This window comes from Taudactylus pleione, unplaced genomic scaffold (assembly GCF_031769625.1).
Source record: "Taudactylus pleione unplaced genomic scaffold, aTauple2 ptg000609l, whole genome shotgun sequence".
Taxonomy (NCBI): Eukaryota; Metazoa; Chordata; class Amphibia; order Anura; family Myobatrachidae; genus Taudactylus; species Taudactylus pleione.
In genome coordinates this window covers 7,423,891-7,440,251 of record NW_028285011.1, presented here as the reverse complement: position 1 = coordinate 7,440,251, position 16,361 = coordinate 7,423,891, and the positions used below count along the sequence as shown (strand labels likewise).

At 45.0% G+C, this 16,361-nt stretch overlaps 1 protein-coding gene across 3 annotated transcripts in view; it reads left to right on the top strand.

The window, feature by feature from the left end:
- Positions 1-16,361, top strand: part of LOC148480612 (transcription factor 15-like) — a 137,718-nt gene that overhangs the window by 63,860 nt on the left and 57,497 nt on the right. For 2 of the 3 annotated variants that reach the window (XM_088454132.1, XM_088454131.1), the window contains exons 2-3: positions 8,596-8,629; positions 9,776-9,846. In XM_088454132.1, coding sequence (XP_088310258.1) covers positions 8,596-8,629; positions 9,776-9,846 — 105 coding nt within the window. Of the gene's footprint in view, positions 1-8,595; positions 8,630-9,775; positions 9,847-12,176; positions 12,343-16,361 lie in introns of those variants that run through there. The other variant, XM_088454130.1, reaches the window with a different exon arrangement.

Here is a 16,361-nt window from a genome sequence, read left to right as displayed (position 1 = left end):
TTATATGGAGACAGGTGTGTCAGAGCGATTTTATGTTGCCCCCCAACACCCCTGCATGCTGGAATCTTTCATACTTTTGCATATTACTAAGTTATGCCTAGAGATAAGCAAAGTTACCACAACATATGTAGCGTTTTGCAGTAGAACAGGACATTTTGGAGAGATGTGAAATACATAACAATAAATAAGTTCTGATGGAGTAAGGAAAATATTCTGCAGAACAAGGTTGAACATTTTGCTCCTCTGTAGACATGTCACTAATGCTGGCCATACACGCTACAATTATCGGGGCGATCCGCCTGATATCGGCGGATCGCCCCAATAATTGTAGCGTGTGGGGGGGCGACCGAGGATTAAATATTGCTCGGTCAGGCATGCCGGATTGTCCAGCATGCCCGTCCGATGCGATATTTCCCGATAAACTGTCGGCTGCATCGGGCAGTGTATGCCCAGCAGCAGCCGACAGACAGACATTTCCTGTGTTCCTTCCTATGGAAGGAACAGGGAAATGTCTCCTCCCTGGGGGCAGAGCGCCGATGTCGGGCTGATACACTGTGAGAGAAATCTCACAGTGTATGCCGGCGACCTCTGCGGCTGGCAGGCTGACAGATAAAATGTCTGTCGGTCTGACAGACATTTTATGTGGCCGTGTATGCCCAGCATAAGCCTCCTTGGCAATGGCCCTGAGCAGATTTGGCCATGCTTCCAATTTGCAGTGTGGAGGTGGTGGTATTGGGTTTATGTTTATCTTTATGTTTATCTGTTTCATTTATTTTAAATTACCCAGGAAAAAGTGGGCAGGGCCACTGTTGACAACATGATACAGTACATCACGGCATTACATTGTGGGAGGGGGTGGGGGGCAGGCGATGGTGGCAAAATTTGCAGTGCCATGCCTCTGCCCCACCCACCTGAACCTCCTCTAGATCTCACCAGAGGCTAGATAAGGTAGGTAAGTATGGAATAATTACATCTAGTGGGTCATAGGTTACATTTTGCTCCAAAACTGATATAGATGGCTTAAAAAACAAACAAACATGTTATCAAGCATAACAGTAACATTGCCGTGTGTGTGTCTTTTATTTAGTGAATGAATGCTTCTGTAAATAAAGTTACATGTTGCTGTATAACCCTGAATATGTATATTTATTGGAAGACCTTACTGGGAGTTTTGCCAGTAGGCCAATGATACCCCATGACATCATGGGATTGCTTGAAACATCCTATTTTTTTATTTTTTTTTAAAGTAACCCGTTGGCTCGTCTGTGAAGACCAATTAGGCCGCTTCTGCCTTATAGTGGGTGGTCCCATTAGTGAAAAGACAATAACAGACAGTCATTGCTGACAGTGGCTGTGAAGCATTTAAGTCTTGTGAGATAAAAATGACCTCATCTTAGTTGTAAGACGACAAGTGAGATTTACAAGAGCCTTGCTGACTATTGCAGACTCTGCAGATACGAAGGACAATTTATTTGGTATGGTGCATGGATAACAGGTATACACTTTTTTTTAAGCCTGGGAATCCATCACCTGGTCCAAAGACTTGAAGCCACCCGCTATAAGGTAAATGGTGTTTTCTAAGAGGCTTCCATAATTACAGCATACAGTATTTACCAGTAGTGGCAGACATTGTTGCTACCACAGTGTGTGTACTGATTTTGCATACCCACATTGGAAATCAAAGAAAGAATCATTAATAGGTTCAGATTTAGCGGCACCTTGAAAATCATCATCTTAAACCGTGACAAAACAAAAGAGCACATATAATATGTGGAGGAAAGGTGTTGGGAGCATCAGTACAGGGGAGACATGATATGGATTACAGACAATAGAAAGCTGGTGACATGATTTGAAGTGAACATATAGGCAGGCATGATATTATAAGAATTAATACAGACAGAGGCGCGGAGAGGGAGAGGGGTGGGTACTAATATTACCCGGGCTTGTTGTAGGAGCCTGGTGGGGGGCCCCGATGTAGCCCCCTCCCTCTTACCTGTCAGCAGCCCAGCACGTGTTGCTGTGTGCTGCTCTGCAGTTTGAGACAGGGAGACTGTTGCAGTCTCCGCTCCTCTGCCTGTGGGGGGGAGCAATCATACTGATCATGCCCCCTAGCCTGGATTTGTGCTGGGATGAGAGGCTTACAGCATCCCCCTCCCCAGAGCACAGCACAGCTGCAAATTGTTTTTTTTCTAAGGGGGCATGGCCACGCCTCCAGCGATTAGGCCAGGCCATAGTAATGGGGCCCATAATATGGGAGAAAATCAATATGAGGGCTCATGAACTGGCACAATGTGTGACGAGAGGAAAATGTGGGATCATAATGGATGACCATGGAATCTGTGTTTCATAAAAATTACTAGGATGCTCTCTGTATTGTATAGCCATCACAATAATTTTCTAAATGTATGGCAGTACATCGGATGCTCTCTATGTTGCAGTGATTCCCAACTCCAGTCTCCATGGATGCCTAACAGTACATGTTTTACAGATCTCCTCAGTATCACTATTGAAATAATTAGCTACACATGTGGATCTTTTAAAATGTGTAAGCCAGTAATGAATACACCTGTGCTCCAATTAGGAGATGCACTGTTAGGGGTCCCTGAGGACTAGAGTTGGGGAACACTGTGGTATTGTATGGTGGTCACTAGGATTCTGTACCCTGTATGGTAATCAAGAGAATGCTTTCTTTATTGAAACTTGGTTACTACCTGTATTGTATGGAGGTCACAAGGATGCTATCTGTATTTTATGAGGGTCACCATGATGCTATTTATTTTGTATGGAGGTTACTAGGATGTTATCTGTATTGTATGGAGGTCACTCGGATTCTCCCTATATTGTATAACAATCCCTATAATTGTATAACAGTCACCAACATGCTCTCTGTATTGTATGGAAGTCAAGGGTATATTAAGAGAGGAAGGGGCCCATGTGCAGTGTCCAAATGGGCCACCTCCTCTATAGCTTGCATATAGGCAGATGTGAGTGAGTAGACTCTGGCGTTGTGCAAGAGTTACTGCGCATACATAGCTCTTTGGGAAAAAAGAGCAGTGGCTATTTTTCATGTCATTTTTCTACATTGCATGTGCAAAATGCAGGAAAAGGGGACTTTAGAGAGATAAGTATTGAAGATCATGGGTGCAGGATGTCAGCCCATGTGCACCACACACCCTGCACCTATTATAGATACACCACTGATGGTGATCAATATTTTGCGATTTGCATCATATGCTATTAGTAGAGATGTGCGCCAACCCCTGTGTTTTGGTTTTGGATCTGTATTTTTTCCAAAAAATTATATAAACAGCTAAAACCACATAATTTGGGCCTGTTTCTGTTCCTACAGTATTATTAACCTTAATAACCATCATTTTTAAGTATTTCCATGCATTTTTAATCACCTCACAGCTCACAATATTGATTTAACTATTTTTCACCAATATAGGCCAAAGGCTGCAGCGAGCTGGCTGGCTAAAGTAAGCAACAGTGCAGCGGCACAAACGCATGGCATTTTAAAAAAATATAGGGTATCTATGAAACATTGCCACACAGCAGTGTCAGGCAGGATGGCAAATTAATATTTTATAATAATGTCAGTCGGCAATGCCCCAAATTGTGCAAAATGTAAAGAAAAGAGGTGCAAGACGGAATTGTCCTTCCCACCCACTCTTATGTGGGATATTAAAAATGACATGCACAGATTAACAAACCAAGCACTTTAGCGACTAGGACTGACACTTTCGTGGCTGAACTCCTTGGTTTGTATGGACCCCACACAACATTTTTTGGAAGGACTACCTTCAATTATTAAGGAGGAGGTTGATGATGAGGGTGTTGGTGGTGGAGATTGCATGTGCTGGTCCAAACTGCTGGTAGCTGATACTGGACTGCTTGTTATTAATTTACAAATTATTATAATTTTGTTAAACAAATTGCATGAACTCGCTCCAAATTATGTAACAGGGAGAAGGTGCCTGGATAGTTAACGACCCTTCTTCTGCTAACTTTGGCTCTACAAATGGAACAGATACCTTAACAACTGTTGTCAGAATTTAAATTAAATTAATTCCACACCCAAGATGTGGCTTTTCTGAACTGCTGCCTCTGGTGGCTGATTTACGCAAACAACATCCTCATCATTAACATCCTCATTAGCATCAGATAGGACACAAATTTCCCCCTCATTCTCCTTTTGCACTTCCTCCACACTATCATCCTCATTTTCTATTATTTCACTATCTAATACTAGCACAGCCGTCATGGTATCAATGATCCGCTGTGAAACTGGGTGATAGCTGTTATACTTACTTCCTCTATAAAAGAACTGTTTAATAGTCAATTGTTTTTTTTAAATTACTACTAGTAGTAGTCTTATTGGTCCCTTTCTGGGATGAAGATCCACCCCCAGCAGCAGCAACAGGTGTAGCACTCAAGGATCCTTCTGAGGAACCACGGATAGGAGAGGAGTCAGTCAATCTTATGGACTACTTCCGATCACGAATGAGGATGTTGATGATGATGCAGGTGTTGGTGGTGGAGATTACAGGCGCTTGGATCCAGATAGAAGGGAGCAGCTAGGTGACACTGGACTGATTGTTGTTCGGTTTCTTGTCCCCAAAGTTTCAGAATTTGAAATACCCTTTCCAAATTGATGAATATGCTGCAAGGGATGTAACAGCGAGGAGGTTCCTAGATGGTTAAGGTCCTTAACTCTACTTACTGTTACATGGCAACGGTTACAAATGGCTTGGCAAAGGTTGTCTGGATTTGGGTGGAAATATTCCCACACATGAGAAGTGGATTTTTTGGTCCTTTGTCCAGGCATAGCAACAATGGGATTTTTCCCACCATGGGCAACAACTGTTGCCTGATTTACAGTTTTTACACAAACATCCTCACCATCAACATGCTCATCATCATCAACATCCTCATCATCCTTGTTTTTATCGCCAACTACGTAAATATCCTCCTCATCCTCCTGATGCAATTCCACAAAATCATCCTCGATCTCTACGTCAGCATGTTGACTTGTGCTGCTCATCCCCACATTTGCAGAAGGCACACAAATGGTGAAAGGAGGATCCTCTTCAAGTACAGTATTATAAACGTCAGGCTCACACATGGCAACCGCGGACACACTTGGACTCTCCTCTGGGATCTGTGACTTTTCGGAGAACACAGTTGGTTCCGGTGTCTAACTCATCTTAACAATAAAAAAATTTTTTGTACCTCTCCTACAAGCAGAAGGTCTTAAATCATCACAACTATAATCACCAGTCATAAATAAGGGCCAAGGCCTTATCCTTTCCTTGCCACTTCATGTAGTGAATGGTATATTGCCAATTTTTTGTTTCTCTAAAGCTAACTTTTTTTCTTAACCACTTTCCTGGCATGGTCGTATCATATACCACCATACCAGACTGGGCTTTCTCTGACATGGTCGTATCTGATACGACCAGTCAGGAAATCTCTGTGGTCCCACTGCACACTGTCCCTCCCTGTGGGCCGGCCGATCACTGCTAGCAGTGATCGGACAGCCCAACGAAGACGCACACACCCCTGACAGCAGCCCGGCGGCTGCTGACAGGGCAGAGAAGGCAGCGCTGATAGCGCTCTCCTTCTCTCCCTCCACCTCCGGAGATCAGTCGCTGACAGGGCAGAGAAGGTAACGCTGTCCTTCTCTTCCTCCTCCGGAGCTAGCAGCAATCAATAAAACTCTTTTATTGATTGAGTGATTCATTTTTTTTGGGGGGGGGGCACTTAAGGGAGGGGAGTACCCCTGAACGAGGCAGCAGCCCCTTGATAAATTACATGGGCAGCACCCCTGTGCAGCTACGTTGCTGGTGATAAGTGTGGCTAATGCAGACACACAGAAAAAAAACACTTATTGATTGATTAAAAAAAAATGTTGGCACTTTGGGGGGGAGAGCACCCCAAAACGAGGCAGCAGCCTCTTGATAAATGACACAGGCAGCACCCCTGCGCAGCTATGTTGCTGATTATTATTATTATTATCCTTTATTTATATGGCGCCACAAGTGTTCCGCAGTGCCTTACAAAGTACATAAACAAATAATTTGACGACTGACTTACAATACAAATAGGACAAGGACATGTATAACATACATTGCTACATTAGTGACCATAACACCTAGATATGCAACAGAGTGTAAGCAGCCACGTGTTAGGTGTGTGTGGCTAACAGGCACACACACAGAAAAAAATATTTTTTATTTTTTTTCACACTGGGGGTGAAGATGAAGATCACCCCTGATGGACAGAGCAGTGAACACCCTCTAGACAACACAGCAGCACAGCCAGCCAGTCCCTATGGACAACAGCCATCCCCTATGGACATTAAGCAGCCAGCCCCTGACACAAGTGACAACAGAAGCCAGCCCCTATCAGCACAGCGATCACAGCCCCCTCCTTCCTCTTCACTGTCCACAGCCGGAATGAAAATGGCGGCGATCGCATCTCTAGCTACTAGTATGCTCTAAGTTTTGGGTATAGATATTTTCATGGAAATTACTGAACTAGTACACAAGTAGCAAGCTGGAACTTGGTCAGGAATCAAGCAGAAAGTCGGGATACACTGGAGCACTTCAGACATGGAAAACCAAGGCAAGGTAGACTTGTAATAATCAAGCCCAGGTTGCTGGGTGGATGTCCATTAAATAAGGACCGAACCTGGGTCACCAGTACACAGAGGTGATATAAGGTAGTAGAGATCTCACCTGTGTACAGAACTCCTTTGACCTCACACAGGGGAGGGGCCATCACAGCATCTTGATGACGCAATGGCAGTGGACCAAATAAGCTGGTGAGCTCAGTCTATCTGCTGAGCCTGAGCAGAACAATATGACAACAGATGACTCCTGGGAACCCTGCCTGTGCCCTGGGCTCTTTGGACAGCTAGGGAGAGACTACATTTTTTTTTTCTGTACTTTATGGGAAAAAGTCTTATTAACTCCATCTACTTTTGTTGTGCTTCCTCCTACAGTTGATTTGGTTCAGCCTACATGAGGCCACATTCATTATATTTCCAGAGTCACTTTGAGTTCCCATTTTGCCCCTGAATGAAAGGGTAGAAAAATTGCTATTCCTACAGACTGAGGGGCCTGATTCAGCAAGGAACGCAGTTGCTTATACACATGCAATCGGTCAATTGCGTAATGCGTATGCATATGCATTGCAGTGTGTGTGCGCGAACTAGCCACTGCGTTCGGGACAGTGATTGACAGGAAGTGCCGCTTGTGGGTGTTGCAACGCCATTGCCTGGGCATGCATAAATTAGCCACTGCGATACCAGACGCCGCCTGAGGTCTCATGGCGTGTGCAGAAACAATTCCTGAGTAAGGTCTGAGCTTCATTAACGGTGCGCATGGGTCCGATGTTACCGATTGTTTCTCTATGTTGCCAAAGTATACAGATGTGAGTAAGGGAAGTGGGCACCCTTATGTCAGGCTGCGATTGCAATGCAAATGCAAACATTTAAATATCAACGCTGATATTTGCAACTGCAGTGCATGCGTATAAGCAGAATAGCGATCCATAGTGAATCGGGCCCTGAGTCCTCAGATGCAGTGGTAAAAACTGTCCAGGAAGATTTTCTCCTCCCTCCAGGTTCCTCTTTCCTATCCTTTTCTTCAGATGGCGCTTGTTCTCGCAAGCAAACTCCGCAAACTTTCAGTTTTCAGAGTTTGCTGAATATCAGGTGGTCCATTTGGCAGGGCCAATACTAGGAGTTTTGTCACCCGGGGCAAGGCAGTAATTTGGCACGCCCATTATGCCACACACAGTAATGCCCCTTACACTATTATGCCACAAACAGCAATTACCCTCACATCATTATGGCACACACAGTAATGCCCAGCGATAATTTGAAGCTATGTGAATTCAGAGCTGTGAACCTAATGCTTTTATCATTACACTAATAATGCCTGCCAAAATTATACAACACAGTTTGCTGCCTTCTGTCTGCACCCTCACACCCTGCACACACAGTAATGTCACTCTCACCATTATGCCCCCCTCTCCCTGCAGCCTCTCACCTCTCCTCTCACAGCAGCCCAGGAGATGTGCATATAAAGCCACATGCACGACCTACTGTCAGCTGCCTGCAGTCCTGCCTTAAGAGAGTCACAGCGCCCGCCGCCATCTTTCTAATGAGGCACCGGTTGCGAGCCAATCGGAGGTCATGGATCGGCAGCTGCTCCTGATTGGCTGCCGGTCCACCAGCTCCAATTGGCTCGCAACCAGCACCACAAGCAGCCACATTAGGATGACAGCAGAGGGCACTGGGTCTCTTAACGGTTGCGAGTGGCTGGCTGCAGGTATGGGTGTGTGGATTCAAATCCACACCTGCTGCAACCCGGCCACCAACAACGGTATGCACACCCCCTTAAATTCTGCACCCGGGGCTCATGCCCCCTAGTCCACCCACGTCCCCCTAGTTGCAGCCATGCATTTGGGACCCCTGATGATGAATGGCCCTGTAAACCTAAATATGCAGAAACAATGGTTACCTGGCCATTTATCGTTTGATGAATAGGCGCCTAGATCTTCTAATTTTCATTATCTCTTTCCTAGGACTGCCAAGCTGTCGTCCTAGTGTGTACCTACGGTAAGGCTTCTCCTACTCTCTTCATTCTCTCACATACTTCTTCCCAGCCGAATATCTGTCCTTAGCTTTCACTATAATGTCTTCTAAGTTTCATTATCACTTTCCTGTTTCTTACTTCACTTTTCCAATTCACTACATAGTTCTCCTCTGTACCTGTCATAGTAATACATAGAGACTCTGGACCTCATTCAGAGTCGGTCGAAGCAGCCGCAAGGTCATACGGGAAAAGGGGCCGGATATGCAAATGATTCCCTCGCAAGTTGCGTCCCTAAGTTCGGATCGGTAGCTGGCCGACCAAGGGGAGGAAGCGGCCGGAATTCCAAAAAATACGCCCCCTTCTCGTACGCATTGCACGTCATCTCCGGGCATATAAGGATTAATCGAGACCATCGGGAACCATCGGAACTGGTCGTAGAGCTTAAGGTTGACCATACCCTCTCTTAAGCTCTACGATCATGTCAGTGTAAAAACCTCCCATGTCACATGTGCCATGACGCTACTTTGTTAATTATGCACTCCCATAAACCGTATGCACTCCCATAAAACGCCGTTCGCATAATTAGGCACGCCTGCATTCGGATCTCCACCCCCCTGTTTTCAAGCACCTTCCCCTGTTACCACCCACAAACGCCTCATTCTGTCACTCAAACTACCGACCTAGCTGTGTTCAAGGAGAGAGAAATTTCTGATCGTAGCGGCTAGTTTGCGGACGCGCATTGAGAACTTTACGCATGCGCAGTGTAGCAAACATCGTTGGTGTACGACCGTGCGGCCGCTTCGACCAACTCTGAATGAGGTCCTCTGTGCTCCTGGCCTCCTCTCTCACCTTAAGTGACCCAGCTGTAGCTTCCTAACAATGGTGTTCTCTGCATGGTCACCGCTTGCTGACCTCTGACTCACTGCTGGGCCCAGGTCTTCCTGTATCTGTTCCTGTTGAAAGCAGCAGTATGTGAGTAATACACAGAATTGTATGAAAGTCAGTGATAACTCACAGACAGTAGAGATAGGAGGAAGAAGGGATTGGTAAATCAGAAGAGACTATATAAAGTAAGAGTAGCTAAGTACTGTGAGGGTTAGAGGTGTAGAATGGATCAGCTGAGGCTGAGAGAGAGGCCAATGTCTCACCTGTTTTATCTCCTCTTCCAGGTCACGAAGCCACCAGTATGGCTTCATCTGCAGCTCAGGAAGGTTCATGGTGTCATCAGCTGGAAGTAGAGGTAAGTAAGTTTTATATAACAACATTAGTCAGGTAGCATGCTCAGGGTATGCCTACTGATCCTTATGCTACAGTGCATCATGGAAATTTCTTTGGGAGGGCAAAAGGCTGGGGCAATTAGGCAGGTTATATCTATATATGTATGTGCACATGTGTGTGCATGTAAGAGGCGGGTTGATGGAGGAGTCATGCTGGATTGCATGTGTCTGTAACTTTTTTACTGTTTAATATTTATGACATGAGTAGGTATCTTTCAAATGGGAAATTCATCCCTATGTGTAATTATTATAAATGTGGGGAAATTACTATATAGGCTCAGGGGCATTTTAAGAGAGGATGGGGCCCGTGTGCAGCCTCCGCTTGGGCCTCCTCCTCTCTGTCGGCGGCTCAGCGGCACTAAACGCTGTAGATTCTGGCTTCATGCCAGAATTTACTGCGCATGCGCGGGTCTCCAGGAAAATGGCACCCGCGCCTACTTTCCCTGTAGAGCAGCACTTCGGGAATCGGTGGAGAGGTAAGTATAATTATCTATGGGTGCAGGGTGTGCGGTGTGGGCCCTCCTGGACCGAAGGGCTTGTGTGCCCCGCACACCTTGTACCCATAATAAAGACGCCTCTGTATAGGCTCCTTCCTCCCACAGAGGGAAACCAAGGAAGCAATGGTAACACTACTTGTGGGGATTCTCTCCCCTCTCCTACACCTTCCTTACTTTGTACTCTCCCTTTATGATGAGTAAATAGATTATTTCTTACCAGCCTTGGTGTGAATGGCTGGATTATATGAATCCTTCCTGCTATCATTGATTTTCCCATCCATAGCATGGATATCCTCCTGTCCCTGCTGGTGCTGGTTAGAGGTAAAATGAGGGAAAGTAAAGTAAGAAGCATAGAATGGGAAAATGTGGGCAGTAGAGAGTAGGGAGTAGGATAACACAGATTCTGGGGGAATAAAGAGCTGCACCTATAGTTTATGTTGCAGAAGATAAGAGATGCCTAATCATACAGGGTTAGAGAGGACATTTAAGGGTTTATTTAGTAAAATATGCAAAATCTGCTGGGACAGACCATGCGATAAAGGCAACATAAGTCTGACCTGGCACATGCGCAGAGTGGGTCCTGATGGCGAAAGCAGGAAGAGAAATGTCTCCTCCCTGCTCTTCCCCAGTGACAGGAGACATGGCCCCATCTAGGGAAGTTATTATGTATTTGGGAGAAGCATCACTTCTCTCAGCAATATAAATAGTGTTAATGTATAGCCCCCATTGTCACCTATGGGAGCTGCACAAGCAAATGACGGAGAATCATAGATTTATCCGCAGTTTTCTCTAAACTAAATATAGACAAACAATATTTCTCTATATTTTAGGCTTTCTCCATCTAAAATGCTGGAGAAAAGCCTTGTATAAGGTTACTAAATAGACCCCACAGTGGGTACAAAATAGGGTCTGAGTTTCCAGATGCAGCACAATTCTGGTGATCTCATCTACAGATTTAAAGTGGGAATAATGTAATTCTATATTATTGCCACTTTACATTTGTAGCCAAGATCGCCGGAATCGCTCTGTTTCTGAAACTCGGACACTATTATATAACTCCACAGATCCTATTTCAGAGTTATAAGCAAATAAAGTAAATTTGGGGCAATTCTTGAAATAAACCATGTTACAATGCATCAGGGTGCAAATGTATTTATTTATTTACTAGCAGGGAAAATACAGACTGATTCTGCCTGTAATGAGCAAACAACGGACAGCACTTATTACACTGACATTAACATTAAGCTACAGATGTGTCCTCATATATCTAGCCTCCTTGTGTATTACACAGCCCTTCTAATCACACCAGCCACTGACACTGTAACATAGCGTTACACATGTACATACACCCACAGAGGCACAGAGAACATAGGCATGCTGCATATCATTGTAATCAGCAGAAGCTGCTTGTGCTATCTAGTCACATCTCTGTGCGAATAACACGTATTTGAAGGTAAAGAGTCACACAAAAGGCGCTCAGCGCTACCGAGGCGCACGGAGCTCCTGCGTTATGTGAGGCGCGACTTGTAGCGCATGGAGGATAGATGTATATGGACACACCTATAGGAGACACCTCTTCCTAATTATATATCTCTCTGCACATCATAAACCCTCCCCACCTGCACTACAACATGGTTTTGCCAATATGCAAATTGCTCCATATTTTATATGCTCCTAACTATGAATCAGGCCATATAGTAAGCTGTAACACATGGTAACGGGAGAGAAATAACAGTATAGTGATCACAATGTATCAGGTTTATTTCTCATTAATATTTGCCTTCTCTTACCTTCAGGCCACCCACCACATTATCTTCCTCCTGAGGGGAAGAGGGAGTGATACCCGGCAGAATGGCAGAATGGTTAGGGATGTCCTGCATATGGCTGTCACCACAGCTCTGGGAGCCTGACATGTCCCCATAACCTGTTCCCTCAGGAATCGCTTCCCTAATAAATAAAAAGACAGAGAATGAAACCAGTCCCATCACTTCCTACAGTTGTCGTCCTCATAGCGCTACCTCATACATGCATATTACTTAGCCATGCCTGGAGATGAATGACATTACAGCATGTGTAATGTTATGAGGCAGAACAGGTCATTTGGAAGTAAGGAAAACATTCTGCAGAGCAGGGTTGTATGGTTCGCTCCTCTCTAGCCATACCGCTAACCATCCCTGACAATGGCCTGATTGGCTTTTGCCATGCCTCCAATTTGCAGTGTGGTAGTGGGGTGTTTAGTGTTTATATACCTAATTGTGTTATAAAAAAGAAACTCTGAGAGTTCTATTATTGTAGTGCGCTAGGGACTACTAGTATGATCTGATAATCTTTATTATAGTTATTCAAATAATTTTATATTGATGATAGGATCCACTAATTAGTGAAATATTTAATACATAAAGTCAAAAGAAAATAAGTGATATAGGGGCCTATTCATTAAAGATTAAAGGACCGGTAACCATGCAGAAACTATTTTAGTTATCGGGCCATTCATCATCAGGGGTTCTATAGAACCCCCTGATAGTCCACTGAAAGTTTTTGGAGTTTATTCACAAGAACAACCGCCATCTGCAGACGGTGCTTGCTCTCGTAGCCCCGCTCTTTTCTATGGGAAGGAGTTTCCGGGGATGCGAAGAGGGATACGAGTGGACTCCCCGGCGGCTGTGCGCATGCGTAAGCTCGGGTCACGCATGCGTAGCTGGGCCGACGGGGAAGAGGTAAGTAATGCAGATACTTCTGTAGCTACGATACTACGAGCAGCTGTCTCCGCACTGGAGCAATGATGAATTGGTCCGGTGTAAACTATCCCCCACTACGAGTTGGATACTTACAATGCATCCAGAAAGTATTCACAGTGCTTCACTTTTTCCACATTTTGTTATGTTACAGTCTTATTCCAAAATGGAATAAATTCATTTTTGTCCTCAAAATTCTACACACAATACCCTATAATGACAACGTGTAAAAAAAATGTTTTGAGATTTTTGCAAATTTAAAAAAAAAAAAATGAAGAAATCACATGTACATAAGTATTCACAGCCTTTGCCATGAAGCTCAAAATTTAGCTCAGGTGCATCATGTTTCCATTGATCATCCTTGACATGTTCCTACAGTTTAATTGGAGTCTACCTGTGGTAAATTCAGTTGTTTGGACATGATTTTGAAAGACATACACCTGTCTATATAAGGTCTCACACTTGACAGTGCATGTCAGAGCACAAACCAAACATGAAGTCCAAGGAATTGTCTATAGACCTCTGAGACAGGATTGTCTCGAGGCACAAATCTGGGGAAGGGTACAGAAAAATATCTGCTGCTTTGAAGGTACCAATGAGCACAGTGGCCTCTATCATCCATAAATGGAAGAAATTTGGGAACCACCAGGACTCTTCCTAGAGTTGGCCGGCCATCTAAACTGAGCGAACGTGGGAGAAGGGCCCTTTGTGAGGGAGGTGACCAAGAACCCGATGGTCACTCTGTCAGAGCTACATCATTCCTCTGTGGAGAGAGGAGCACCTTCCAGAAGGATAACCATCTCTGCAGCAATCCACCAATCAGGCCTGTATGGTAGAGTGGCCAGATGGAAGCCACTCCTCCTTAGTAAAAAGCACATGGCAGCCCGCCTGGAGTTTGCCAAAATGCACCTAAAGCACTCTCAGACCATGAGAAACAAAATTCTCTGGTCTGATGAGACAAAGATTGAACTCTTTGGCGTCAATGCCAGGTGTTATTGTGACACCCATGAAACGGACACCCCTAGGACTGTGAGGGGTTAATACCACCTTGGGCAAGTAAGGAGTTAATACATATCTCCCCAGCACGTGTGAAGCAAGGGGACAGCTGGTGCTGATTGGATGAGCCTGTCCTGTCTCTCAAGCGGTGGGTGTGGTCAGGTGCCCGCGAAGAAGAGGGTGAATTATAGAGGGCGTGCCAGGAGCTGAGGAGAAGTGTGGCATGCAGCACGAGGACAGCGGGCAGAGACCGTCAAGCTGCAAAGCTCTAGTGGAGTGTGGAGCAGCCGAGCCGGGAGCGTGGACGCCGGGTACCCGCGGAAGATAGACCGGGTCAGGTGAGCCACAGCAGTGGGAAGTTGGGACCAAGAGCAGCACACCATTAAGGCGTCCAGCGCAGCAGCAAGAGCCGCTCGTGGAGGTACACAGCCACAGTGGCAACACGCAGTACAGGGTAATCATCCTCCCTGCGCCATACCACAGCAGCAGCCATCATAGGGTAACTTCAAAGCACCCTCATTTGTTATACTACTTATAAGAGAAGGCGCTGTCCTATTGTGATTTATAACTTTTTCTGCCAACCACAAGATGGCCACAGGCCAACAGCAACACTTGCTTTGAGTTGCCATGCTGCCAACCACAAGATGGCCACCGATTAACTGCAGTGTAGACATACAGCTCCAGCAGTGGAGAAGTTACATAGCCTTGCACCAGAGGTAACTACAGGAGTGGTGAGTGGAAGATTGATTGCACCACAGGCAGAGCTGCACTGACACTCAGTAGTACTGGACTTTCTCATACCTTGTTGCAAATAGCAGAACCTCAGTGTTACTTTCACTTTCAGTATATAGGAGTTATCTGCTTCACTGACCAAGCTCACCAATATTTACCCTGCATGTTTTCCGGATCACACCAAGACTGTCCTATTTCACAGCACAGTGATTCTTTGATACTTGAAAGCTGGAATACACTACTGAAAGGAGATAATATAGCCCTTCAACCTGGGATAGAACTGCGGGACACTTTACAGTAACAGTTGTTTAGGAATATTGAATAACCTGATTGCCTGAGAATTGAATGTGCTTATAGAGAGAAAAGTGGAATTAACATTCAGTGACTGAATTGCTGTACTGTGTACAGGACTTCCATATACACATTGGCGATTCTTCCCTCCCAGATTTAATACTAACAAACGTTACACTAAGTGGGACTAGTACCATGGTCAACTTAAACTGATCTATAAGAGCTCCACCAGCTGCAGCAGCGAAGATGGGTAGGAATACAGTGTTTTGTGTTTAAGGTCATCTGGACATTGAAACTGTTAGTTTAGTACTGAAATCATTGCTGAATTGTTTTCTTGTAGTGTGCAACCGTTTGAGATAAGAATGTATGCTCAATACTGAATTCAACTGTGAATAGTAGCGTAAAAGTTGCCTTACATTGTATGGTCATACTGCCGAAGTATTATTACACCAATCCGTATGGTGCCGTGCAAATGCCATTGTTTTTATGTGTAATCTCATTATTGATGTTTTTCCCACTGATGCAATACAAAGGCTGCCTCATTGAATGCGGAGTGTTATTTATGCAAGTGCCCTGCCGACTCTCTAATAAACCTGTGTTCACAAAATAAAAACCACAAGCTGCCTCGTCACCCCTTCATCTGCTTCCATTACTCTCACCTCTCCGTAAGTCGAGTGAAGATTGAACCACAACACACAAGGTAAACTCTTTACTTACCACATAAAGTCAAGGTTACCACATTATGTTTGGAGGATACCAGGCACCGCTCATCACCAGGCCAATAGCATCCCTACAGTAAAGCATGGTGGTGGCAGCATCATGCTGTGGGGATGTTTTTCAGCGGCAGGAACTGGGAGACTAGTCAGGATAGAGGGAAAGATGAATGCAGCAATGTACAGAGACATCCTGGATGAAAACCTGTTCCAGAGCACTCTTGACCTCAGACTGGGGCGAAGGTTCATCTTTCAGCAGGACAACGACCCTAAGCACACAGCCAAGATATTAAAGGAGTGGCTTCAGGACAACTCTGTGAATGTACTTGAGTGGCCCAGCCAGAGCACAGACTTGAATCCGATTGAACATCTCTGGAGAGATCTGAAAATGGCTGTGCACCAACGCTTCCCATCCAACCTAATGGAGCTTGAGATGTGCTGCAAAGAGGAAAGGGCGAAACTGCCTAAAGATAGGTGTGCCAAGCTTATGGCATCATATTTAAAAAGACTTGAG